At 41.3% G+C, this 16,856-nt stretch overlaps 1 protein-coding gene across 1 annotated transcript in view; it reads left to right on the plus strand.

Annotated features, from left to right (window-relative positions):
• Positions 1-12,755, plus strand: part of LOC129706691 (uncharacterized) — a 98,776-nt gene extending 86,021 nt beyond the window's left edge. Inside the window, exons 60-72 of the mRNA XM_055651089.1 lie at positions 8-125; positions 1,064-1,149; positions 2,403-2,529; positions 2,706-2,890; positions 3,990-4,080; positions 4,890-5,010; positions 6,316-6,497; positions 7,084-7,230; positions 8,055-8,188; positions 9,757-9,890; positions 11,082-11,176; positions 11,752-11,938; positions 12,048-12,755. Coding sequence (XP_055507064.1) covers positions 8-125; positions 1,064-1,149; positions 2,403-2,529; positions 2,706-2,890; positions 3,990-4,080; positions 4,890-5,010; positions 6,316-6,497; positions 7,084-7,230; positions 8,055-8,188; positions 9,757-9,890; positions 11,082-11,176; positions 11,752-11,938; positions 12,048-12,151 — 1,711 coding nt within the window. The 3' untranslated portion in view covers positions 12,152-12,755. The remainder of the gene's footprint in view (positions 1-7; positions 126-1,063; positions 1,150-2,402; positions 2,530-2,705; positions 2,891-3,989; positions 4,081-4,889; positions 5,011-6,315; positions 6,498-7,083; positions 7,231-8,054; positions 8,189-9,756; positions 9,891-11,081; positions 11,177-11,751; positions 11,939-12,047) is intronic.
• The last annotated feature ends 4,101 nt before the right edge of the window (positions 12,756-16,856 follow it).

Below are 16,856 nucleotides of genomic sequence, written 5' to 3' on the forward strand. Positions count from 1 at the left end.
GTTACAGTGCATCTCCCTCTGTTCTGCAAGGATTTAGTTGTGCAGCAGGACACAATTTGAACATTAAACAATTAAGAAAGTTTGTTAAAGCCACAAGGGGTAAAGCTTCACTGAACAGTGATCAGGTAAACTCACCTACAAGTTAAACTCTTTGTTCGCCCGTAGGATGTGATTTATTGTGATACGAGTGCTGGTTTCTGACTGATTTAGGTTTGAGATTTTTAAGAGCACAGCGTCAAACTGCACCCTTAATTTAAAAAGTGCTCGTCTACAATAGCAGTGCACCCATATGAAAACATTTTCCCAACTAAATTTATAAATACATTTCATCCTCTTAATTGGAGGGATCAATTTGGAAACCTCCATTGAATTTCCTCCACACAAGTGAATGCTTCCTTCAGTTATTAGACAAAACCTGCATCCATATGTGAAAGGTAACTAGTGAAACTAGATAGAGGCTTAGATGGAGGGGATGTGGAGAGGATGTTTTCACTAGAGGGAGTGTCTAGGACCCTTGCCATTCAAACAAGGCTGATCTATCTCTCCCTCCTAACCCCATTCTCCTGTCTTCTCCCCATAACCCCTGACACCCGCACTAATCAAGAATCTATCTCTGCCTTAAAAATATCCATTGACGTGGCCTCCATTGCCTTCTGTGGCAATGAATTCCACAGATTCACCACCCTCTGACTAAAGAAACTCTTTATCTTCCTGAAGGAATGTCCTTTAATTCTGAGGCTATGACCTCCCGTCCTAGACTCTCCCACTTGTGGATACGTCCTCTCCACATCCAACTTTATCCAGGTCTACATTTTCTACTAAAATGGATGAATTCACTTTTGTTCCCGATGACATTTCATGTGCCCTTCAATTAATCTTTCTATATCCCTCCACAAAGTCTTCCTGCATCCCTTTTAATTTTTTTCGCTGTAAAGAAAATAAGATTTTAAAGATAACATCCGATGAAGTGTAACCTGTAAAAAAATTAAATGGCTAGAAAATAAATGAGCCTTGTTTTGCGATTTAAGAATTTTATTTAACAAATGAAAACTTGTTTCCTCAGCTGATTTGCATGTCTAGAAGACTGAATGCCAGTGGCACCCCATCAAACATTTCTGACCTACCTACAGATCTCTTGATATTCTACACGTAAGATTTCCAGTACTTTTATTCCCGTTTTTTGTAGATCATAAGGTGATGTGATAGGAGCAGAATTAGGCCATTCGGTCCATCAAGTCTACTCCGCCATTCAATCATGGCTGATCTATCTCTCCCACCTAACTTTATTCTCCTGCCTTCTTCCCATAACCCCTGACAACTGTACTAATCAAGAATCTATCTAAATCGGCCTTAAAAATATCCATTGACTTGATCTCCATAGAGTGATATAGTGTGGAAACAGGCCCTTCGGCCCAACTTGCCCACACCGGCCAACAATGTCCAGCTATACTGGTCCCATTTGCCTGCGCTTGGTCCATATCCCTCCAAACCTGTCCTATCCATGTACCTGTCTAACTGTTTCTTAAACGATGGGATAGAGCCAGCCTTAACTACCTCCTCAACTACCTCCTCTTCCATACACCCATCACCCTTTGTGTGAAAAACTTACCTGTCAGATTCCTATTAATTCTTTTCCCCTTCATTTGAACCTTTGTCCTCTGGTCCTCAATTCACCGACTCTGGGCGAAAGACTTTGTGCATCTACCCGATCTATTCCTCTCATCATTTTGTACACCTCCAAAAGATCTCCCCTCATCCTCTCCTATCCCTATAGCTCACTCCCTCTAGTCCTGGCAACATCCTCGTAAATCTTTTCCGAACCCCATCAAGCTTGACAATATATTTCCTATAGCATAGTGCCCAGAACTGAACACAATATTCAATACTCAATACTCTGACTGATGAAGGCCAATGTGCCATCTGCCTTTTTGACCACCTTATCTAACTGTGACACGAACCATGCACCTGTGCTTCTAGATCCCTCCCCTCTACAACACTACCCAGAGGCCTACCATTTACTGTGCCTTTCTTTAACTTCTGCAAGTCCTACAATCATCCAATAATCCTTGTTAAAAGTGGAGTGGGGAAATATTGTCAAGTCTATTGAAAACAACATGCTTCAAACCAGAAAATGAAAACTGAATCAAGTGAATGACTGTGTCGGATTAAAACTGTTACAGCCAAAGTGCTGGAGGAACTTAGTGGGTCAAGCAGCATCTGTGGAAGGAATGGCTAGCCGATACCGAGTTCCTCCAGCACTTTGTGCTTTGCTCAAGAATCTAGCATCTGCATTTCCTTGTGTCTCCACTTCAACCTGCCCTGCGTTTTTTGCCTTAAAGCAGTTTAAAAAAATTTCTTAGCACAAATAGTGGGATTCACTCTGCGATATTTTCACACTTTAGACCTGAAGCATTCCCATCTGAAAACTGTACAAGCTTCTTCCGTGCTGTTGGGCATGCCAACATTAACGTTGTATCACAAGGATCTCAAGTCAGAAAGGATCTGTTGCAAAATGCTAAACTCTGCTTGGTGAGTACATACTGCTATTTGACAACGATTCCTGAATACAGGTCCGGAAGCCTGTAGATGGGATACCGGGCCGCAAAGTTGACCGCGGAAGTCGGCTGTGGACACGAATCTGCCGGCTCTGGCAGAATTCATTCATCTTTCTTGCTTATCATTTTTATATTTGTTCTTTATTTCAGAATATTTCCAATCAAGGCCTGTCAAGAGATCAGGTGCTAATACTAAATAATCTAGTCTGTGACTACGATGGAGACATAACAAAGGCAGATATTTCTATACTGGAGGCTTTGAAAAACTGTAACGAATACACACCTACTCAGAAATATGCAATTAATGTCCAGCTTAACCGTGTTACACGATATGGGTGAGTTTTAAAAACATCACCTCTTTCCCATCTAATTTTATTATTAGGGTCTGTCAATTAGCCTGTACTCTTTCAGTCTCTTGTTTTCAGTACTGTTCAAATCTAGTGATGTTTCGGGTTTTTTTTGTGCTAATTCCCTGATAGGACATCATTCTTTGTTTTAAGTAACTCTGGAGAATTGAGGTCGAAAAGGCTAAGTTAATGCTATGGATTTTTTAAGAACCAGACTATATAGTGAAATTTAAGTTTTGACTCTCCCCAACTTGCCTTCCGTGAGCTCTTAAGCAAGTCAGATTTTACACATCAGCATCCCCATTCCCATCTTCATCCCCTGCCCCAAAATAACTCACCAAGTCTGAAGATGAGTCTCAACCAGAAGCGCCACCTGTCGATGTTCTCCAGAGATGCTGCATGGTCTGCTGAGTTACTCCAGCAGTGTGTGTCCATCGCTGAGAGTATTAACTGTCTCGGGTGTCCAGCTGCACCAGCACACTTTCTCTGGCATGTGTCCTTTTGGGAAAGGATTGCCAGCTCGAGTTCCGTCTCGCCGTTGGGGGACTTTCTGTGGCACGAGGCCTTCTGGGTAAGCACCGCCGCCATTGCCAGTTTGTTTCCGATGTAAACTTGAGTGATCGTAAGGTCTCGACCCGAAACGTCACCCATTCCTTCCCTGAAGAGTTACTCCAGCTTTTTGTGTCTATCTGTAATCATATAGTGTTGTGGAAATCACAAACTGACAGGATTGATGATGTAAGTTCGAGTTTACGTAAGTCAGGCAGTGTGTGTGCAGTGAATGCAATGTATCCAACAAATCTAAAGAATCTGAGGCCTGCATCATCATCCCCATCCCCTGCCCAAAATAACTCACCCAGTCTGAAGAAGGGTCTCGACCCGAAACGTCACCAAATCCTTTTCTCCAGAGATGCTGCCAGTCACCGCTGTACCTATTTTCGGTTTAAACCAGCATCTGCAGTTTCTTCCAACACACATACATCTAAATTTCATACTGTTCAGTTTTAAATGTATTTAAACAAACGTTTGCATGGTAGTTTATATACTGCATTATAACTGTACAAATATTTTTTTGATTTCTCTCCAGTGACCCCTCCACATGGAATACATCCACACTCGAAAATCTGGAAACACTTGTGTTTGCTGTGAATGGAACTACATGGAGTAAAGTCAACAGGGTATAACATTTTTTAAGCCTTGAATTTGAGCTGCATTTAAATATTTTGACAAATGCGTGCTAAGTCCTTGTCTAATAATGTTTAGCATCTGATGTTACGATGAATTGAGTGGGTCAAGTGGCGAAGATATAACATTTGCAAAGTCTGTCCTTAACTATAAGACCAGTAAGTGCAACGGGTATATAGTTTTTTGTTTTTAAGCAAGGATTTGGAAATTGGGAATTAAGGGATGGGATAAAAGATATTGAAGTAAAAGCTAAAGACCTGGGTAATCAAAGTCTGAAGATCCAGTATCAAGAGTCAAGAGTGTTTTATTGTCATATGTCTTGAAACAACTTGACTCAGTGGGCCGTATGGTCTGTTCCTGGGCTGTACAGTTTGGTTTAGAAATACAGCACAGAAATAGGCCCGCCGAGTCCGCACAGAACAGCGAACACCTCATACACTAACACTATCCTACACACACTAAGGACAATTTTACATTTATACCAAGCCAGTTAACCTACATACCTGTACGCCTGGAGTGTTGGAGGAAATCGAAGATGTTGGAGGAAACCCGCATGGTCACGGGGAGAGCGTACAAACCCCATACAGACAGCACACGTAGTCAGGATCAAACTGGGTCTCTGGCACTGTAAGGCTGTAGTTCACCCACCCTATGTTCTATATTCATATGACAATAAAGGAGATTATAGCATGCTTTCAGTTCTGAAAACTATTTGCTTTTCTAGCTTCCATTTATAGCTCTTTTTAAAAAACTGTTGTCTGATTGAAGTAACGATATATAACTGATATTTTTCTACTTGCAGGATGTTATTTTAGAAGGTCTGAGACCATACGTGGGGAGAAGTTCAATGTTCAAAATTAATAGACGAAGAGGTTTGCTCCAAAGACTGTTCTCATCATCTCGAAGATCAAGAGCTGCAACTGGTACATAGTTTTTTTTACAAGTCTAATTTTAGTTGGAGGGATTCCTGTAAAACCTTGCAACATTCCATGTAAAACTTGCCTTTGTTGCATCCCTCTCACTTTTATTCTTGGACTTGAATTGCATGAGAGGTTGCCGAACTACAACAGGCAGGTCAAGAAGACAGAAAAAGGAGGGAAAGGTTATATTTGTGGCGTTCATGTTGGGACATCAACAGTAACTTTTAGAGTCATTTTAGTAATGGTGACAAGAAATGAAACTTGACTGAAGGAGTTCAAATGAGTTCTGGTTTAGCTTAGCTGAGAGGTATAGTGTGGAAACAGGCCCTTCAGCCCACCATGTCCGTGCCGGCCAGCAATCACCCATACACTATTTACAGAATACAATTTATAAGTGATAGTTCAATAGTGCTCTATTTGTCACAGCCAATTAGCCTACAAACCTGCATGTTTTTGAAATGTGGGAGGAAACCAGAACACCCAGAGAAAACCCATGCTATCACAGGGAGAATGTACCAAACTCTATACAGATAGCACCCGTAGTCAGGATAGAATCCGGATCTCTGGTGCTGTGCCACTGGATAGAAAGGATCAAGATTTGTGTGAAGATTTTTCAAAAGATAGTTGAAGATATGGGGCTGAAGGATTCAAGAGGGTTTTGTTAAAGAGTAGTGGAATACCTTGAAGGGTCTCGACCCAAAACCTCTCCTTTTCATTCTCTCCAGAAAAACGGTCTGACCTGCTGAGTTACTCCAGCTTTTTGTTTCTATCTTCGGTTTAAACCAGCATCCACAGTCACTTCCTTCACCAAACTGTTGCATTTTAGTGTTTGTACTGTTAGAGAATGAATTGTTTCAAAGAAATGTAAGTTGAATTTATTGTCACGTGTACCGAGGTACAGTGAAATTTTTTTGTTGCGTGCTAACCAGTCGGCAGTACATGGACAATACATGATTACAATTGAGCCACTTACAGCGTATGAATACCTGATACAGGAATAACGTTTAGTGCAAAGTAAAGCCAGTAATGTCTGATCAAAGATAGTCCGAGAGTCACCAACGAGATAGTAATTTTAGGACTGACCACTGGTTGTGGAAGGATGATTCAGCTGCCTGATGACAGCTGGATAGAAATGATCTCTGTCCACAGATGGCATCAGGGAGGTTGAGTGATTAGGGATCGAGAGAGCAGAAGGCAAGTGTCATAGACAAGATTTCAGAGGTGATGAGGAAAGGGGGGAGAGCAACTAGAGAATGAAATATTGAAATGTGCTCCTCAAAATGAATGACCATATTATTGTATTTGCAGGATGTACGATTGGTGAAATCACAGCATCAATGACATTTGACGTAATGCTTCCTGCACTATACGGAGCTACAGAACTAGAGAATTGTCTGAATAATACTATTCTGAAGGATTACCTGTTTCAACTGGGGAAACACGCATTCGATGAAGTGCAACTTAGAGTTTTAAAGAAAAAATTGAATCAGGTAAAATGCATGGGTTTAAAATAAGCTTTGCAAATTTTTAAAAAATCAGATGCACTGTATATGTACAATCTGAATCCAGTTTTCCTGCTACTGAAGGAGGAATTATGTCTAAGACGATTTCATGCCAATCATACACTCCACCTTTACACCATATTTACTCTCTGAAGATAGATGCAAAGTGCTGAAGTAACTCAGCAGGTCAGGCAGCATCTCTGGAGAAAAACGAGGCCCTTCTTCAGACTGAGTAGGGAGGAGAGCAGGGGGAAGAACTGCCTCAAGAACAATTCTGGAGGAAAACAACAGGAGGAGAGAGAAAATAGTTCTTCCCCCCCCCGTAGTAACTCAGCGGGTCAGGCAGTGTTTGTGCAATTAATAAAATTAGATAATTCAACGTTCATACCGCTAAATTATAACAAACAAACCCTGTTTCTTAGCTTTTCAATATTAACTAGCATAACACAAACTGAATTTTATTAATTCACAAGTACATTCAAAGACTCTGGAATGCTGTAAAATGTGATTTTCTTTTCCCCAACGCATGTAGAATGATTCAGCAAAATGTAATAATTCTCTCATTCTTGTGCAGATTTACCCTAACGGAATTCCAGAAGACAAGATTCAATTACTGGGATACGTTACTTCAGCATTCAATTCTACTGACATTAACACTTGGAGTGTGACCAAACAGGAGACCCTGTCAGCAACTCTGCCAAACAGCCCGAATGATGGCGTGGTATGCTAGCCCTTGCAATAAATATATTGACAATTTGATGTTGCTCATAAAAACCTGCTTTGAAACTCACATAATCTGCCCAGGATTTTCAAATGGAAATAAGTTCACAAGTAATGGTAGAATTAGGCCATTCAGCCCATCGAGACAACTCCGCCATTCAATCATGGCTGATCCCTGCCTGCCTCCTAATCCCATTTTCTTGCCTTCTCCCCGACACCCGTTCTGATCAAGAATTTGTCTTTCTCTGCCTTAAAAATATCCACTTACTTGGCCTCCACAACCTTCTGTGGCAATGAATTCCACTGATTAATTACCCTCTGACTAAAGAAGTTCCTCCTCACCTTCTTTGCCCTTTAATTCGGAGGCTATGATGTCTGATCCAAGACTCTCCCACTAGTGGAAACACCCTCTCCACATCCATTCTATCCAGGCCTTTCATTATTCTGTATTCCAATGAGGTCCCCCTCAACCTTCTAAACTCCAGAGAGTAGTGGTCCGGTGCTGTCAAATGCTCATCAAATGCTAACCCACTCATTCCTGGTGAGCTATTCATGAACAAAGGCATTCTAAAACATTCGGGGGATGGTGTTTTGAGTCACATTTGAAGATACGAGTGGATTTTAAATCTGCAAATATATCACTGAAATAACTTGTCAAAAATTGACTTATTGGCCCATGCAGATTTAAATTCAATAAAATTGAATTAAAAAAACTACAAAATAAATGTAAATTTGATATCGGGGTTATCTAGCCATTGTTTTGATGTGAATTTAAAGATGAGCTGTAAATATTCTCCATAACAACTTGTTCTTTTTAACAAGCAGAGCAAAGCCATTCTTTCAAGGTACTTAACTGCATCTGGAGTAATAGATACAGCCACGCTGAACATTATAGGTGGTAGAGTGTTGTGTCTTCTTAACGAGAGCGAGATCCAGCCAATCAGCCCTACTAATATCAGGTGAGTGCCCTACTTTAAAGTCAATTAAATCAATAGGGAGCAACAGTGGTAGAGTTGCTGCCTGACAGTGCCAGAGGCCCGGATTTGATCCTAACTACAGGGGCTGGCTACAGAGTTGTATGTTCTCCCCATGACTTGGTGGGTTTTGTCTGTTTCTTCAGTTTCCTCACACACCCCAAATACGCATAGGTTTGTACGTTAATTCAAGTTCAAGTTCAAGTGAGTTTATTTTCATGTGGCCCTGATAGGACAATGAAATTCTTGCTTTGCTTCAGCACAACAGAACATAGTAGGCATTGACTTGGTATAAATGTCATTGGCAATTGATTGGCTTGGTATAAATGTCAATTGTCCCCAGTGTGTGTCAGATAGTGTCAGTGTGCAGGGATCGCTGGTCGGCACGGACTCGGTTCCACGCTGTACCCCTAAACTAAATAAAAACTAAACTAAATTTACTGAGATGCTGACCTAATTACAGTATGTCTGTGTGTAGGAAGAAGCTGCAGATGCTGGGTTAAACCAAAGATAGACACACAAAGCAGAAGTAACTTACTGCTGCTGCCTAACCCACTGAGTTATTCCAGCTTTTTGTGTCTATCTTCGAATTACTTTGTGTTCGATTGTCCAAATTACACGTCAAGAGTGTTTAATTGTCATATGCACCGACAACATAACAATGAAATTCTTATTTGCAGCAGCATAACAGGCCTGTAAATGCAATACATATAGACAATATAATAATCAATAAATGAATAACCACCGTACAAGGTCAAAAATACCTTAAGTCTTTAGTGCAACCAAAGACAGTCTATAGAGATTCATGGTTGAGGTTAGTGTCATGTAGTCTTCAAGAGTGATGGATATTGGGAAGAAGCTATAATGTTTATGTTTAGACACAAAAAGCTGGCGTAACTCAGCGGGACAGGCAGCATCTCTGGAGAAAGAGAATAGGTGATGTTTCGGGACGACACCCTTTTTCAGACCCGAAACGTCACCTTATCCGTTTCTCCAGAGATGCTGTCTGACCCGCTGAGTTACTACAGCTTTTTGTGTCTATTTTCAGTTTAAACCAGAATCTGCAGTTCCTTCCTACACTTAGTGGTCATGGTTTTCAAACTCCAAAACCTTCTTCCCAATGACAGAAGTGAAACTAGCGCATGTACATCAGATTTGCATATTACAAGTATTTGACTGATAAAATAGTGGGAACACTCATTTCCATTGGCTACTACTACTCTGGAATTTAGTTACCTCTCAATCTGTAAATTGAACCCGGGTGTCTGGTGCCGTAAGGCATCAACTCTACTGCTGCGCCACTGTGCCGCACCTTTTCTACAAGATTATTTATTGCGGCATGTGTTTCATCCTTAAGGTATCCTCTGACCTCAGACTCCATCCTAGTGCTGCCAAATGTCACACCTCTTCACAGTTTTGTTAAGTGTGCCGAGAAATATTATTACTGTTCCTATACAGCATCCAACAGTGAATAATGTTTTGATAGATTCAACACTAACATATCTTTTCCTAGATATTTCCTAACTCACTACCTTGCAATTATTTTCCTACAGTAACGCAAACCCATTGAATATTTCCTCGTGCTCTCAATCGAAGATAAACTTAATTTACAACAAAGCAAAGACCGTAGTCGCAACACAAAATAGTGATCAAGCCATCTACTACACCCAGATGAGAACATACCTTGGTAAGTGGAACAGAGATTGGCAAATCACAATAGAACATTTCTTCTGAATTCTATAAAATGTATTATACAAACCGATTATCCGCAGGCTACAGACTGGAAAATATATTTATATGTTTCAATGCATTATGAGCATAACCGGAGATTGTACTAATTAATATGTGGTAATAATCTTACTGATCCAAATGCAAAAAAAGAATCTCATCTCTTGGTACACATGATAATAAAGGATCCATTGATCCATTGAATTAACAAAATAACAATATATCAGCATATTTAAAAGATATGCAATTAGAATTAGTGCTGAATTAGATAGACTTCCATTTCTCGTTTGGAAAATATCACTGCCATAGATGGCTGTAGAGGCCAAATCATTGAGTATTTTTAAGGGGGAGATCGACAGATGCATAAGTCACAGGAGAAGAATTAGGCCATTCAGCTCCTGAGGTCCACTCTGCCATTCAATCATGACTGATCTATCTTTCCCTCTCAACCCCATTCACGACACCTGGAGGCTGCAGCAAATCGTCCGATCAGCAGAGAAGGTTATTGGCTGCAACCTTCCCTCCATTGATGAACTGTACACTGCAAGGGCCAGGAAGCGAGCGGGCAAGATCATCTCTGACCCCTCTCACCCTGGCCACAAACTCTTTGAATCACTTCGGACTGTCAAAGCTGCCACAGCCAGACATAAAAACAGCTTTTATCCTCGAGTCTCTACTCAACAGCCAAAAATCTGTAGCCTCCCTTTGATCTGGTATTTTGTTGGTTCACATGCTTGATCAATGGTGTTTTACTATTAATGTTTTATTATTATTAATGCTTAGTGTTTTCTGAGTCATTCGTAACTGTCACTATGTCATGTTACTTGTGGGCGGAGCACCAAGGCAAATTCCTTGTATGTGAATACTTGGGCAATAAACTTACTTACTTACTTATCCTTCCAGTGGATTTGGATGATGTTGCAGAGACAGTGTTGGTGACATTTATCCAGTGTCTAGTTGTGTGTTACAGTTGGCCCAGTTCCAATAACATACAGGAGAGTCAGAGAAATGAATGAAGAACCAGCTGGGCAACAGCATGTTCCAGCCCAATAGGGAAACATTCTTTAAATTATTGAGGACCTGGTATTTTACTGATGTAAAAGACACAGCGGTTTATTTTATATTGCATGTTCTTTTTATTTTCTTTCAGGTGGTGCAACAACAAGTGATTTGCAGTCTCTGGCATCGGGCAACATCAGCATGGATCCATCTGTAATCCTGGCACTGAATCCCGAGGAATTTAAAGTATGAAGGCATTAAACATTTCTGTTTCGTCATTCAAAATGTTTGTGTGCTAACATGATTCATACCGAGTGATATTTTCCATAACGTTTATGTTGACTGATGAATACCTTGTAGAATTGTATATTTTGGTTTTAGAGTAGAATGACAATCAGTGACATTCAGTTATGTTGCTGACCCTTGCACACTGAATAGTGTCCAGTTCAAGTCTCGATAGACCAGTGTTGCAGCTAGTAGAGCCACTACCTCACACCGCCAGAGACCCGGATTCAATCCTGACCTTGGGTGTGATTCTAACCTCAGGTGCTGTCTTTGTGTAGTTAGCACATTCTCCCTGCGGGTTTCCTCTGGGCACTCTAGTTTCCTCTCACATCCCAAAATTGTGTGGCTTTGTAGGTTAATTGGCTTCCGTAAATCGCCACCAAGTGTGTAGTGAGTGGATGGGAAAGTAGTATAACGAAGGGCCTGTTTCCAGGCTGTATCTCTAAACTAAACCAAGTCCTGATGAAATATGTTCTTGGGTATGAAGAGGCAAGAGACGGTTTCCTGGCAGTCATGCCCAATTCTTTTTATTCCAGGATCTTAGTACAGGAGATGTGAAAGATCTGCTTGGAATTAATCTTGAAACCATGAAAACTTATGAAAATTCCACGTTGGTTGAAACCTGGATTTCAAAACACACAAACGTTGAAGTGGCGAGTCTAGGAATTGGACTGAAAGGAGGAAATAAAATCCCGGTCCCTGGTGGCGTAATCGACATTCCAGGTGAGTGCTGTCCATTGCCAATACAGATGTTGATAATTATTAGAAATGATAAAAATCTGCGGTAAATTCAAGGATTAAAAAAATACTCTTTTTTTGTTTCCTTTCCCAGTGATAGAATCGGCATCACCATCCATCAACAAGAATTGCCTAATGTGTATAATTCACACACTCTCTCTCAGTGTGATAATCAGTGCATTGCAAACATGGTTGTGAGAGAAACCCGGATGTACTCCATATTGCAAATGTAAAACTAAAGAATTATCAGCCGGTGTTAATACAGTTTAAATGTGCCAAATGCTAGCATTTACTGTAAGATTTAATTGTATACAACGTTCAACCAACAAGATAAATACTTTCTATTATAAACCTGGCTTTGCACTTTAGAATTGATTGTGGCATGATTATTGAAGATAGATAAATTGCCAGGCAAACCGAATCATGTCAAAGCCCATTAATCAACAAAGAAAAATAAGAATCTTTTTAATCAGAGTTCAGTGATTTAGAATGTAAGCTAATAAATATAAAAGTGTAAATGATATGTAAAATATAATTGTGTAAATAATGCACAGTTCTGGGACAAATTTTATTTTCTGGTTTAAATTTTTACTTTTGTTCTTTAAAATTTGGCATGAAAGCTAAGCTTGAAACAAATATATTTTTCAATGAATATGTAAACAAATGATCTTTAACTAGGATGGGTGTAATTTCTCAGAATGGAAAATGTAACAATATTTTAAATACCAACTCGTAATTTATTACACCAAAATGAGATAATGCATGTTTTTAAATTAAATAAAACTTGAATTCCACATAACAACTTGTGTCCTGTCTTCTTCAAAATATAGACATTAAGTTACAGTTATCTATTGACTTATTACTGATGTCTGGATACTGGTGTACTTCTTTAGAAGGCATAGGATGTTCGGCATGTCCCCAACAACAATCACCAACTTCTACAGATGCACCATAGAAAGCATTTTATCTGGATGCATCACAGCTTGGTTTAGGAACAGCTCCATCCAAGACCCCAAAAATTGCAGCAAATCGTGGATGCCTCCCAGACTATCACACAAACCAACTCCCCTTCGATTGACTCCATTTATACCTCACGCTGCCTCGGTAAGGCCAGCAGCATTATCAAGGACCAGACGCACCCTGGCCACACCCTCTTCTCCCCCCTACAATTGGGCATAAGGTACAGAAGTGTGAAAACACACACCTCCAGATTGAGGGACAGTTTCTTCCCAGCTGTTATCAGGCAACTGAATCAACCTAACACAACCAGAGAACAGTGCTGAACTACTATCCACCTCATTGGTGACCCTAGGACTATCTTTGATCAGACTTTACTGGCATTAACTTGCACTAAACGTTAATCCCTTATCATGTATCTACACGCTGTAAATGGCTCGATTGTAATCATGTATTGTCTTTCTGCTGACTGGTTAGCACACAACAAAACATAGAAAATGGGTTCAGGAGTAGGTCATTCGGCCCTTCGAGCCAGCACCGCCATTCAATATGATCAATGCTGATCATCCAAAATCAGTACCCCATTCCAGCTTTTTCCCCGATATCCCCTGATTCCGTTAACCCCAAGATCTAAATCTAACTCTCCCTTGAAAACATCCATTGAAACGGCCTCCACTGCCTTCTGTGGCAAAGAATTCCACAGATTCTCACCTTTCTGGGTGAAAAAGGTTTTCCTCATTTCAATCCTAAATGGTCTACCCCTTATTCCTAAACTGTGACCCCTGGTTCTGGACTCCCCCAACATCGGGAACATTATTCCTACATCTACACTATCAAATCCTCTAAGCATTTTTATATGTTTCTACAAGATCCCCTCTCATCCTAAATTCCAGCGAATACAAGCCCAGTCGACCCATTCTTTCATCGTATGTCAATCCCACCATTCCGATAATTTTCCACAATGCAGCGATGTATTCTAGACCTTCCGGAAATATTCACAGGTTCCTTGTCCACAGTGTAAATAGTGTGCACATAAAGCAAATGAGGGGTTCCTTTAATTAAATGCAACCCTTTAAGGTAGAGATGAGGCAAAACCTTTCTTCACTCAAAAGATCATGAGTTCCGATAAAGCAATCAAGCCATAATGAAGAAGGGGTTTGGCCCGAAACGTTGCCTTCATCCTTCACTCCATAGATGCTGCTGCACCCGCTGAGTTTCTCCAGTAACATTATTAGGACTCTCTATTTTTCAAATAGAGAGTGGTGAATCTCTGGAATTCTCTGCCACAGAGGGTAGTCGAGGCCAGTTCATTGGCTATATTTAAGAAGGAGTTAGATGTGGCCCTTGTGGCTAAAGGGATCAGGGGTATGGAGAGAAGGCAGGTACAGGATACTGAGTTGGATGATCAGCCATGATCATATTGAATGGCGGTGCAGGCTCGAAGGATCGAATGGCCTACTCCTGCACCTATTTTCTATGTTTCTATTCTCCTACACACACAGGTGACAATTTGCCTTTATACCAAGCCGATTAACCTACAAACCTACAAACCTGTACGTCTCTGGAGTATGGGAGGAAACTGAAGATCTCGGGGGGGAAAAAACTCATACGGTCACGGGGAGAACGTATAAACTCCGTACAGACAGCGTCCATGGTCGGGATCGAACTCTGGCGCTGCATGCGTTGTACGGCAGCAACTATACAAATTTGTGCCCAAACTGTTCTCAGGATAATTTTGAGTTACTGTGCTAAAGAGATGATATCAATTCAGCCACCTGCTTTGCCTTCACATTATTTATTTCCATTTACTTTACCTTATGTTAAATTTACCATTCCTACTTTAGGGAACACTAAGTGACTGGAGATATAATTTTAGCAGGAATAGGTTGCTCCATAACTATTTATTTGCCCAAAGTGGACAGAAAAATAAATTGTGTTGATTTTTGTCAACAAGTAAGACTTAAAGGCAAGCCAACATTAAATTTACTGTATTTATTTGTACATTTGTTGTGCATCAATAACAATATCAAAAGCTTTATAGCAGGATTCAAACCTCTTGTATGAAGATTTCAAAGAAGCACAGGTTTGTAGGTTAATTGGCTTCTCCAAATTGTCCCTAGTTTGTAGGATAGTGCTTTCAGCGCTATATCTCTAAACTAAACTTCACAAAAAACACCAGCTTCAAACCAAATATCCTTGATCAATGGTCAACAACAAGCAATTAAGAGCAATGGCTGCAACAAACGCAAAATTGCATTACATTTTGCACATCATTCATAAAGGCTTACAAACACAATATATAAGATATACTGGCAGACGCAATGAGAATGGTTTTGCTGTCATCGCAAACCACCAACATAAATTGCAACTTTTCTCAGAACAACCATCCTAGTGGAAACATTCACAAAGTGTCAAAACCAGCCCCCAGTACGCCCAACCCTCCAGCTACCCCTTATTTATGATATAAGGCATAAGGGTTGGGTGTTTATGCGTGCTATTTTCGTGATATTTATTTAGTTGTTTATCTTTTAATATTTTACCTTGTATGTATCGTTAGCTTTTAGAAATGTTTGAATGGTGCACTGACTGGCTGACATTTTTAAATTTCGTTGTACATGGTTCATGTTACAATGACAATAAAGAAACTATTCTATTCTATTCTATTCTGACAGCCCCAGGACACTTAGAACCAAAGATTATAGAGGAGCTCCTCTAGAATCTTTGCTCAGAACCACCGACACATATACAGAACTGCAGATGCTGGTTAAATCGATGGTAGACACAAAATGCTGGAGTAACACAGCGGGACAGGCAGCATCTCTGGAGAGAAGGGATGGGTGACGTTTCGGGTCGAGATCCTTCTTCAGATTGTTTCGGGTCGAGACCCTTCTTCAGAAGAGAGCTGAAGAAGGGTCTCGACCCGAAACGTCACCCATTTCATCGCTCCAGAGATGCTGCCTGTCCCGCTGAGTTACTCCAGCATTTTGCATAACCAGCATTGACAACTTAACTCGTTGAGAAGCACCCAGTACATGTACTTCCAGCATCTGCAGTTCCTTCTTGAACAGTACATGTACAGCATTGGCATCTGATTCAGAAGCACTTCAGCACATGTATAACATTGGCATCACTGTGGTGGATGTTTATGTTAAAATGTATTTTGTGTTTCCTTTGCTTTTTATTTGCATGACTGACTTGGCAAATGAAATTCCTCGTATGTTGCAAAATATACTTGGCTAATAAAGTGATAATGATAGTGATACCGCTGGGGTGTGAGCTGCCCAAGTGAAATACGAGCTGCTCTGTCAGTAACTGTTCCCCAGGGAGCTCAGGCTAAGATGTGATGTGATGACTTCTGCAGAGACCACAGCTTCAGCCTCTCTCCACAATCCTGCCAGCACTTGAGAGCTGCCGCAGAGACACTTCATGATCAAAACGCACCAAAAACAGACTGCAAACCCGAGCTCTGGTTTGTGGGCAAGTTGTGCTCAAGTCCAAGCACTTGGACCTTCTTGATTAGTACGGGTGTCAGAAGTTACGGGAGAAGGCAGGAGACTGTGGTTCGGAGGGAGAGATAGATCAGCCATGATTGGATGGTGGAGTAGACTTGATGGGCCAAATGGCCTATCTCTTCTCCAATTTCTTTTGATCTGAACCTCTGGCCCCGCCCCGTGAGGGCGGATGTCTCAGGCCCCGCCCCGTGAGGGCGGATGACGCAGGCCCCGCCCCGTGAGGGGATGGATGCCCCGCCCCGTGAGGGCGGATGACAGGCCCCGCCCCGTGAGAGCGGATGACGCAGGCCCCGCCCCGTGAGGGCGGATGACGCAGGCCCCGCCCCGTGAGGGCGGATGACGCAGGCCCCGCCCCGTGAGGGCGGATGACGCAGGCCCCGCCCCGTGAGGGCGGGTGACGGCAGCCGCGCCCCCTGAAGGCACGTGACGTCCAT

This window comes from Leucoraja erinacea, chromosome 20, assembly GCF_028641065.1.
Source record: "Leucoraja erinacea ecotype New England chromosome 20, Leri_hhj_1, whole genome shotgun sequence".
Taxonomy (NCBI): Eukaryota; Metazoa; Chordata; class Chondrichthyes; order Rajiformes; family Rajidae; genus Leucoraja; species Leucoraja erinaceus.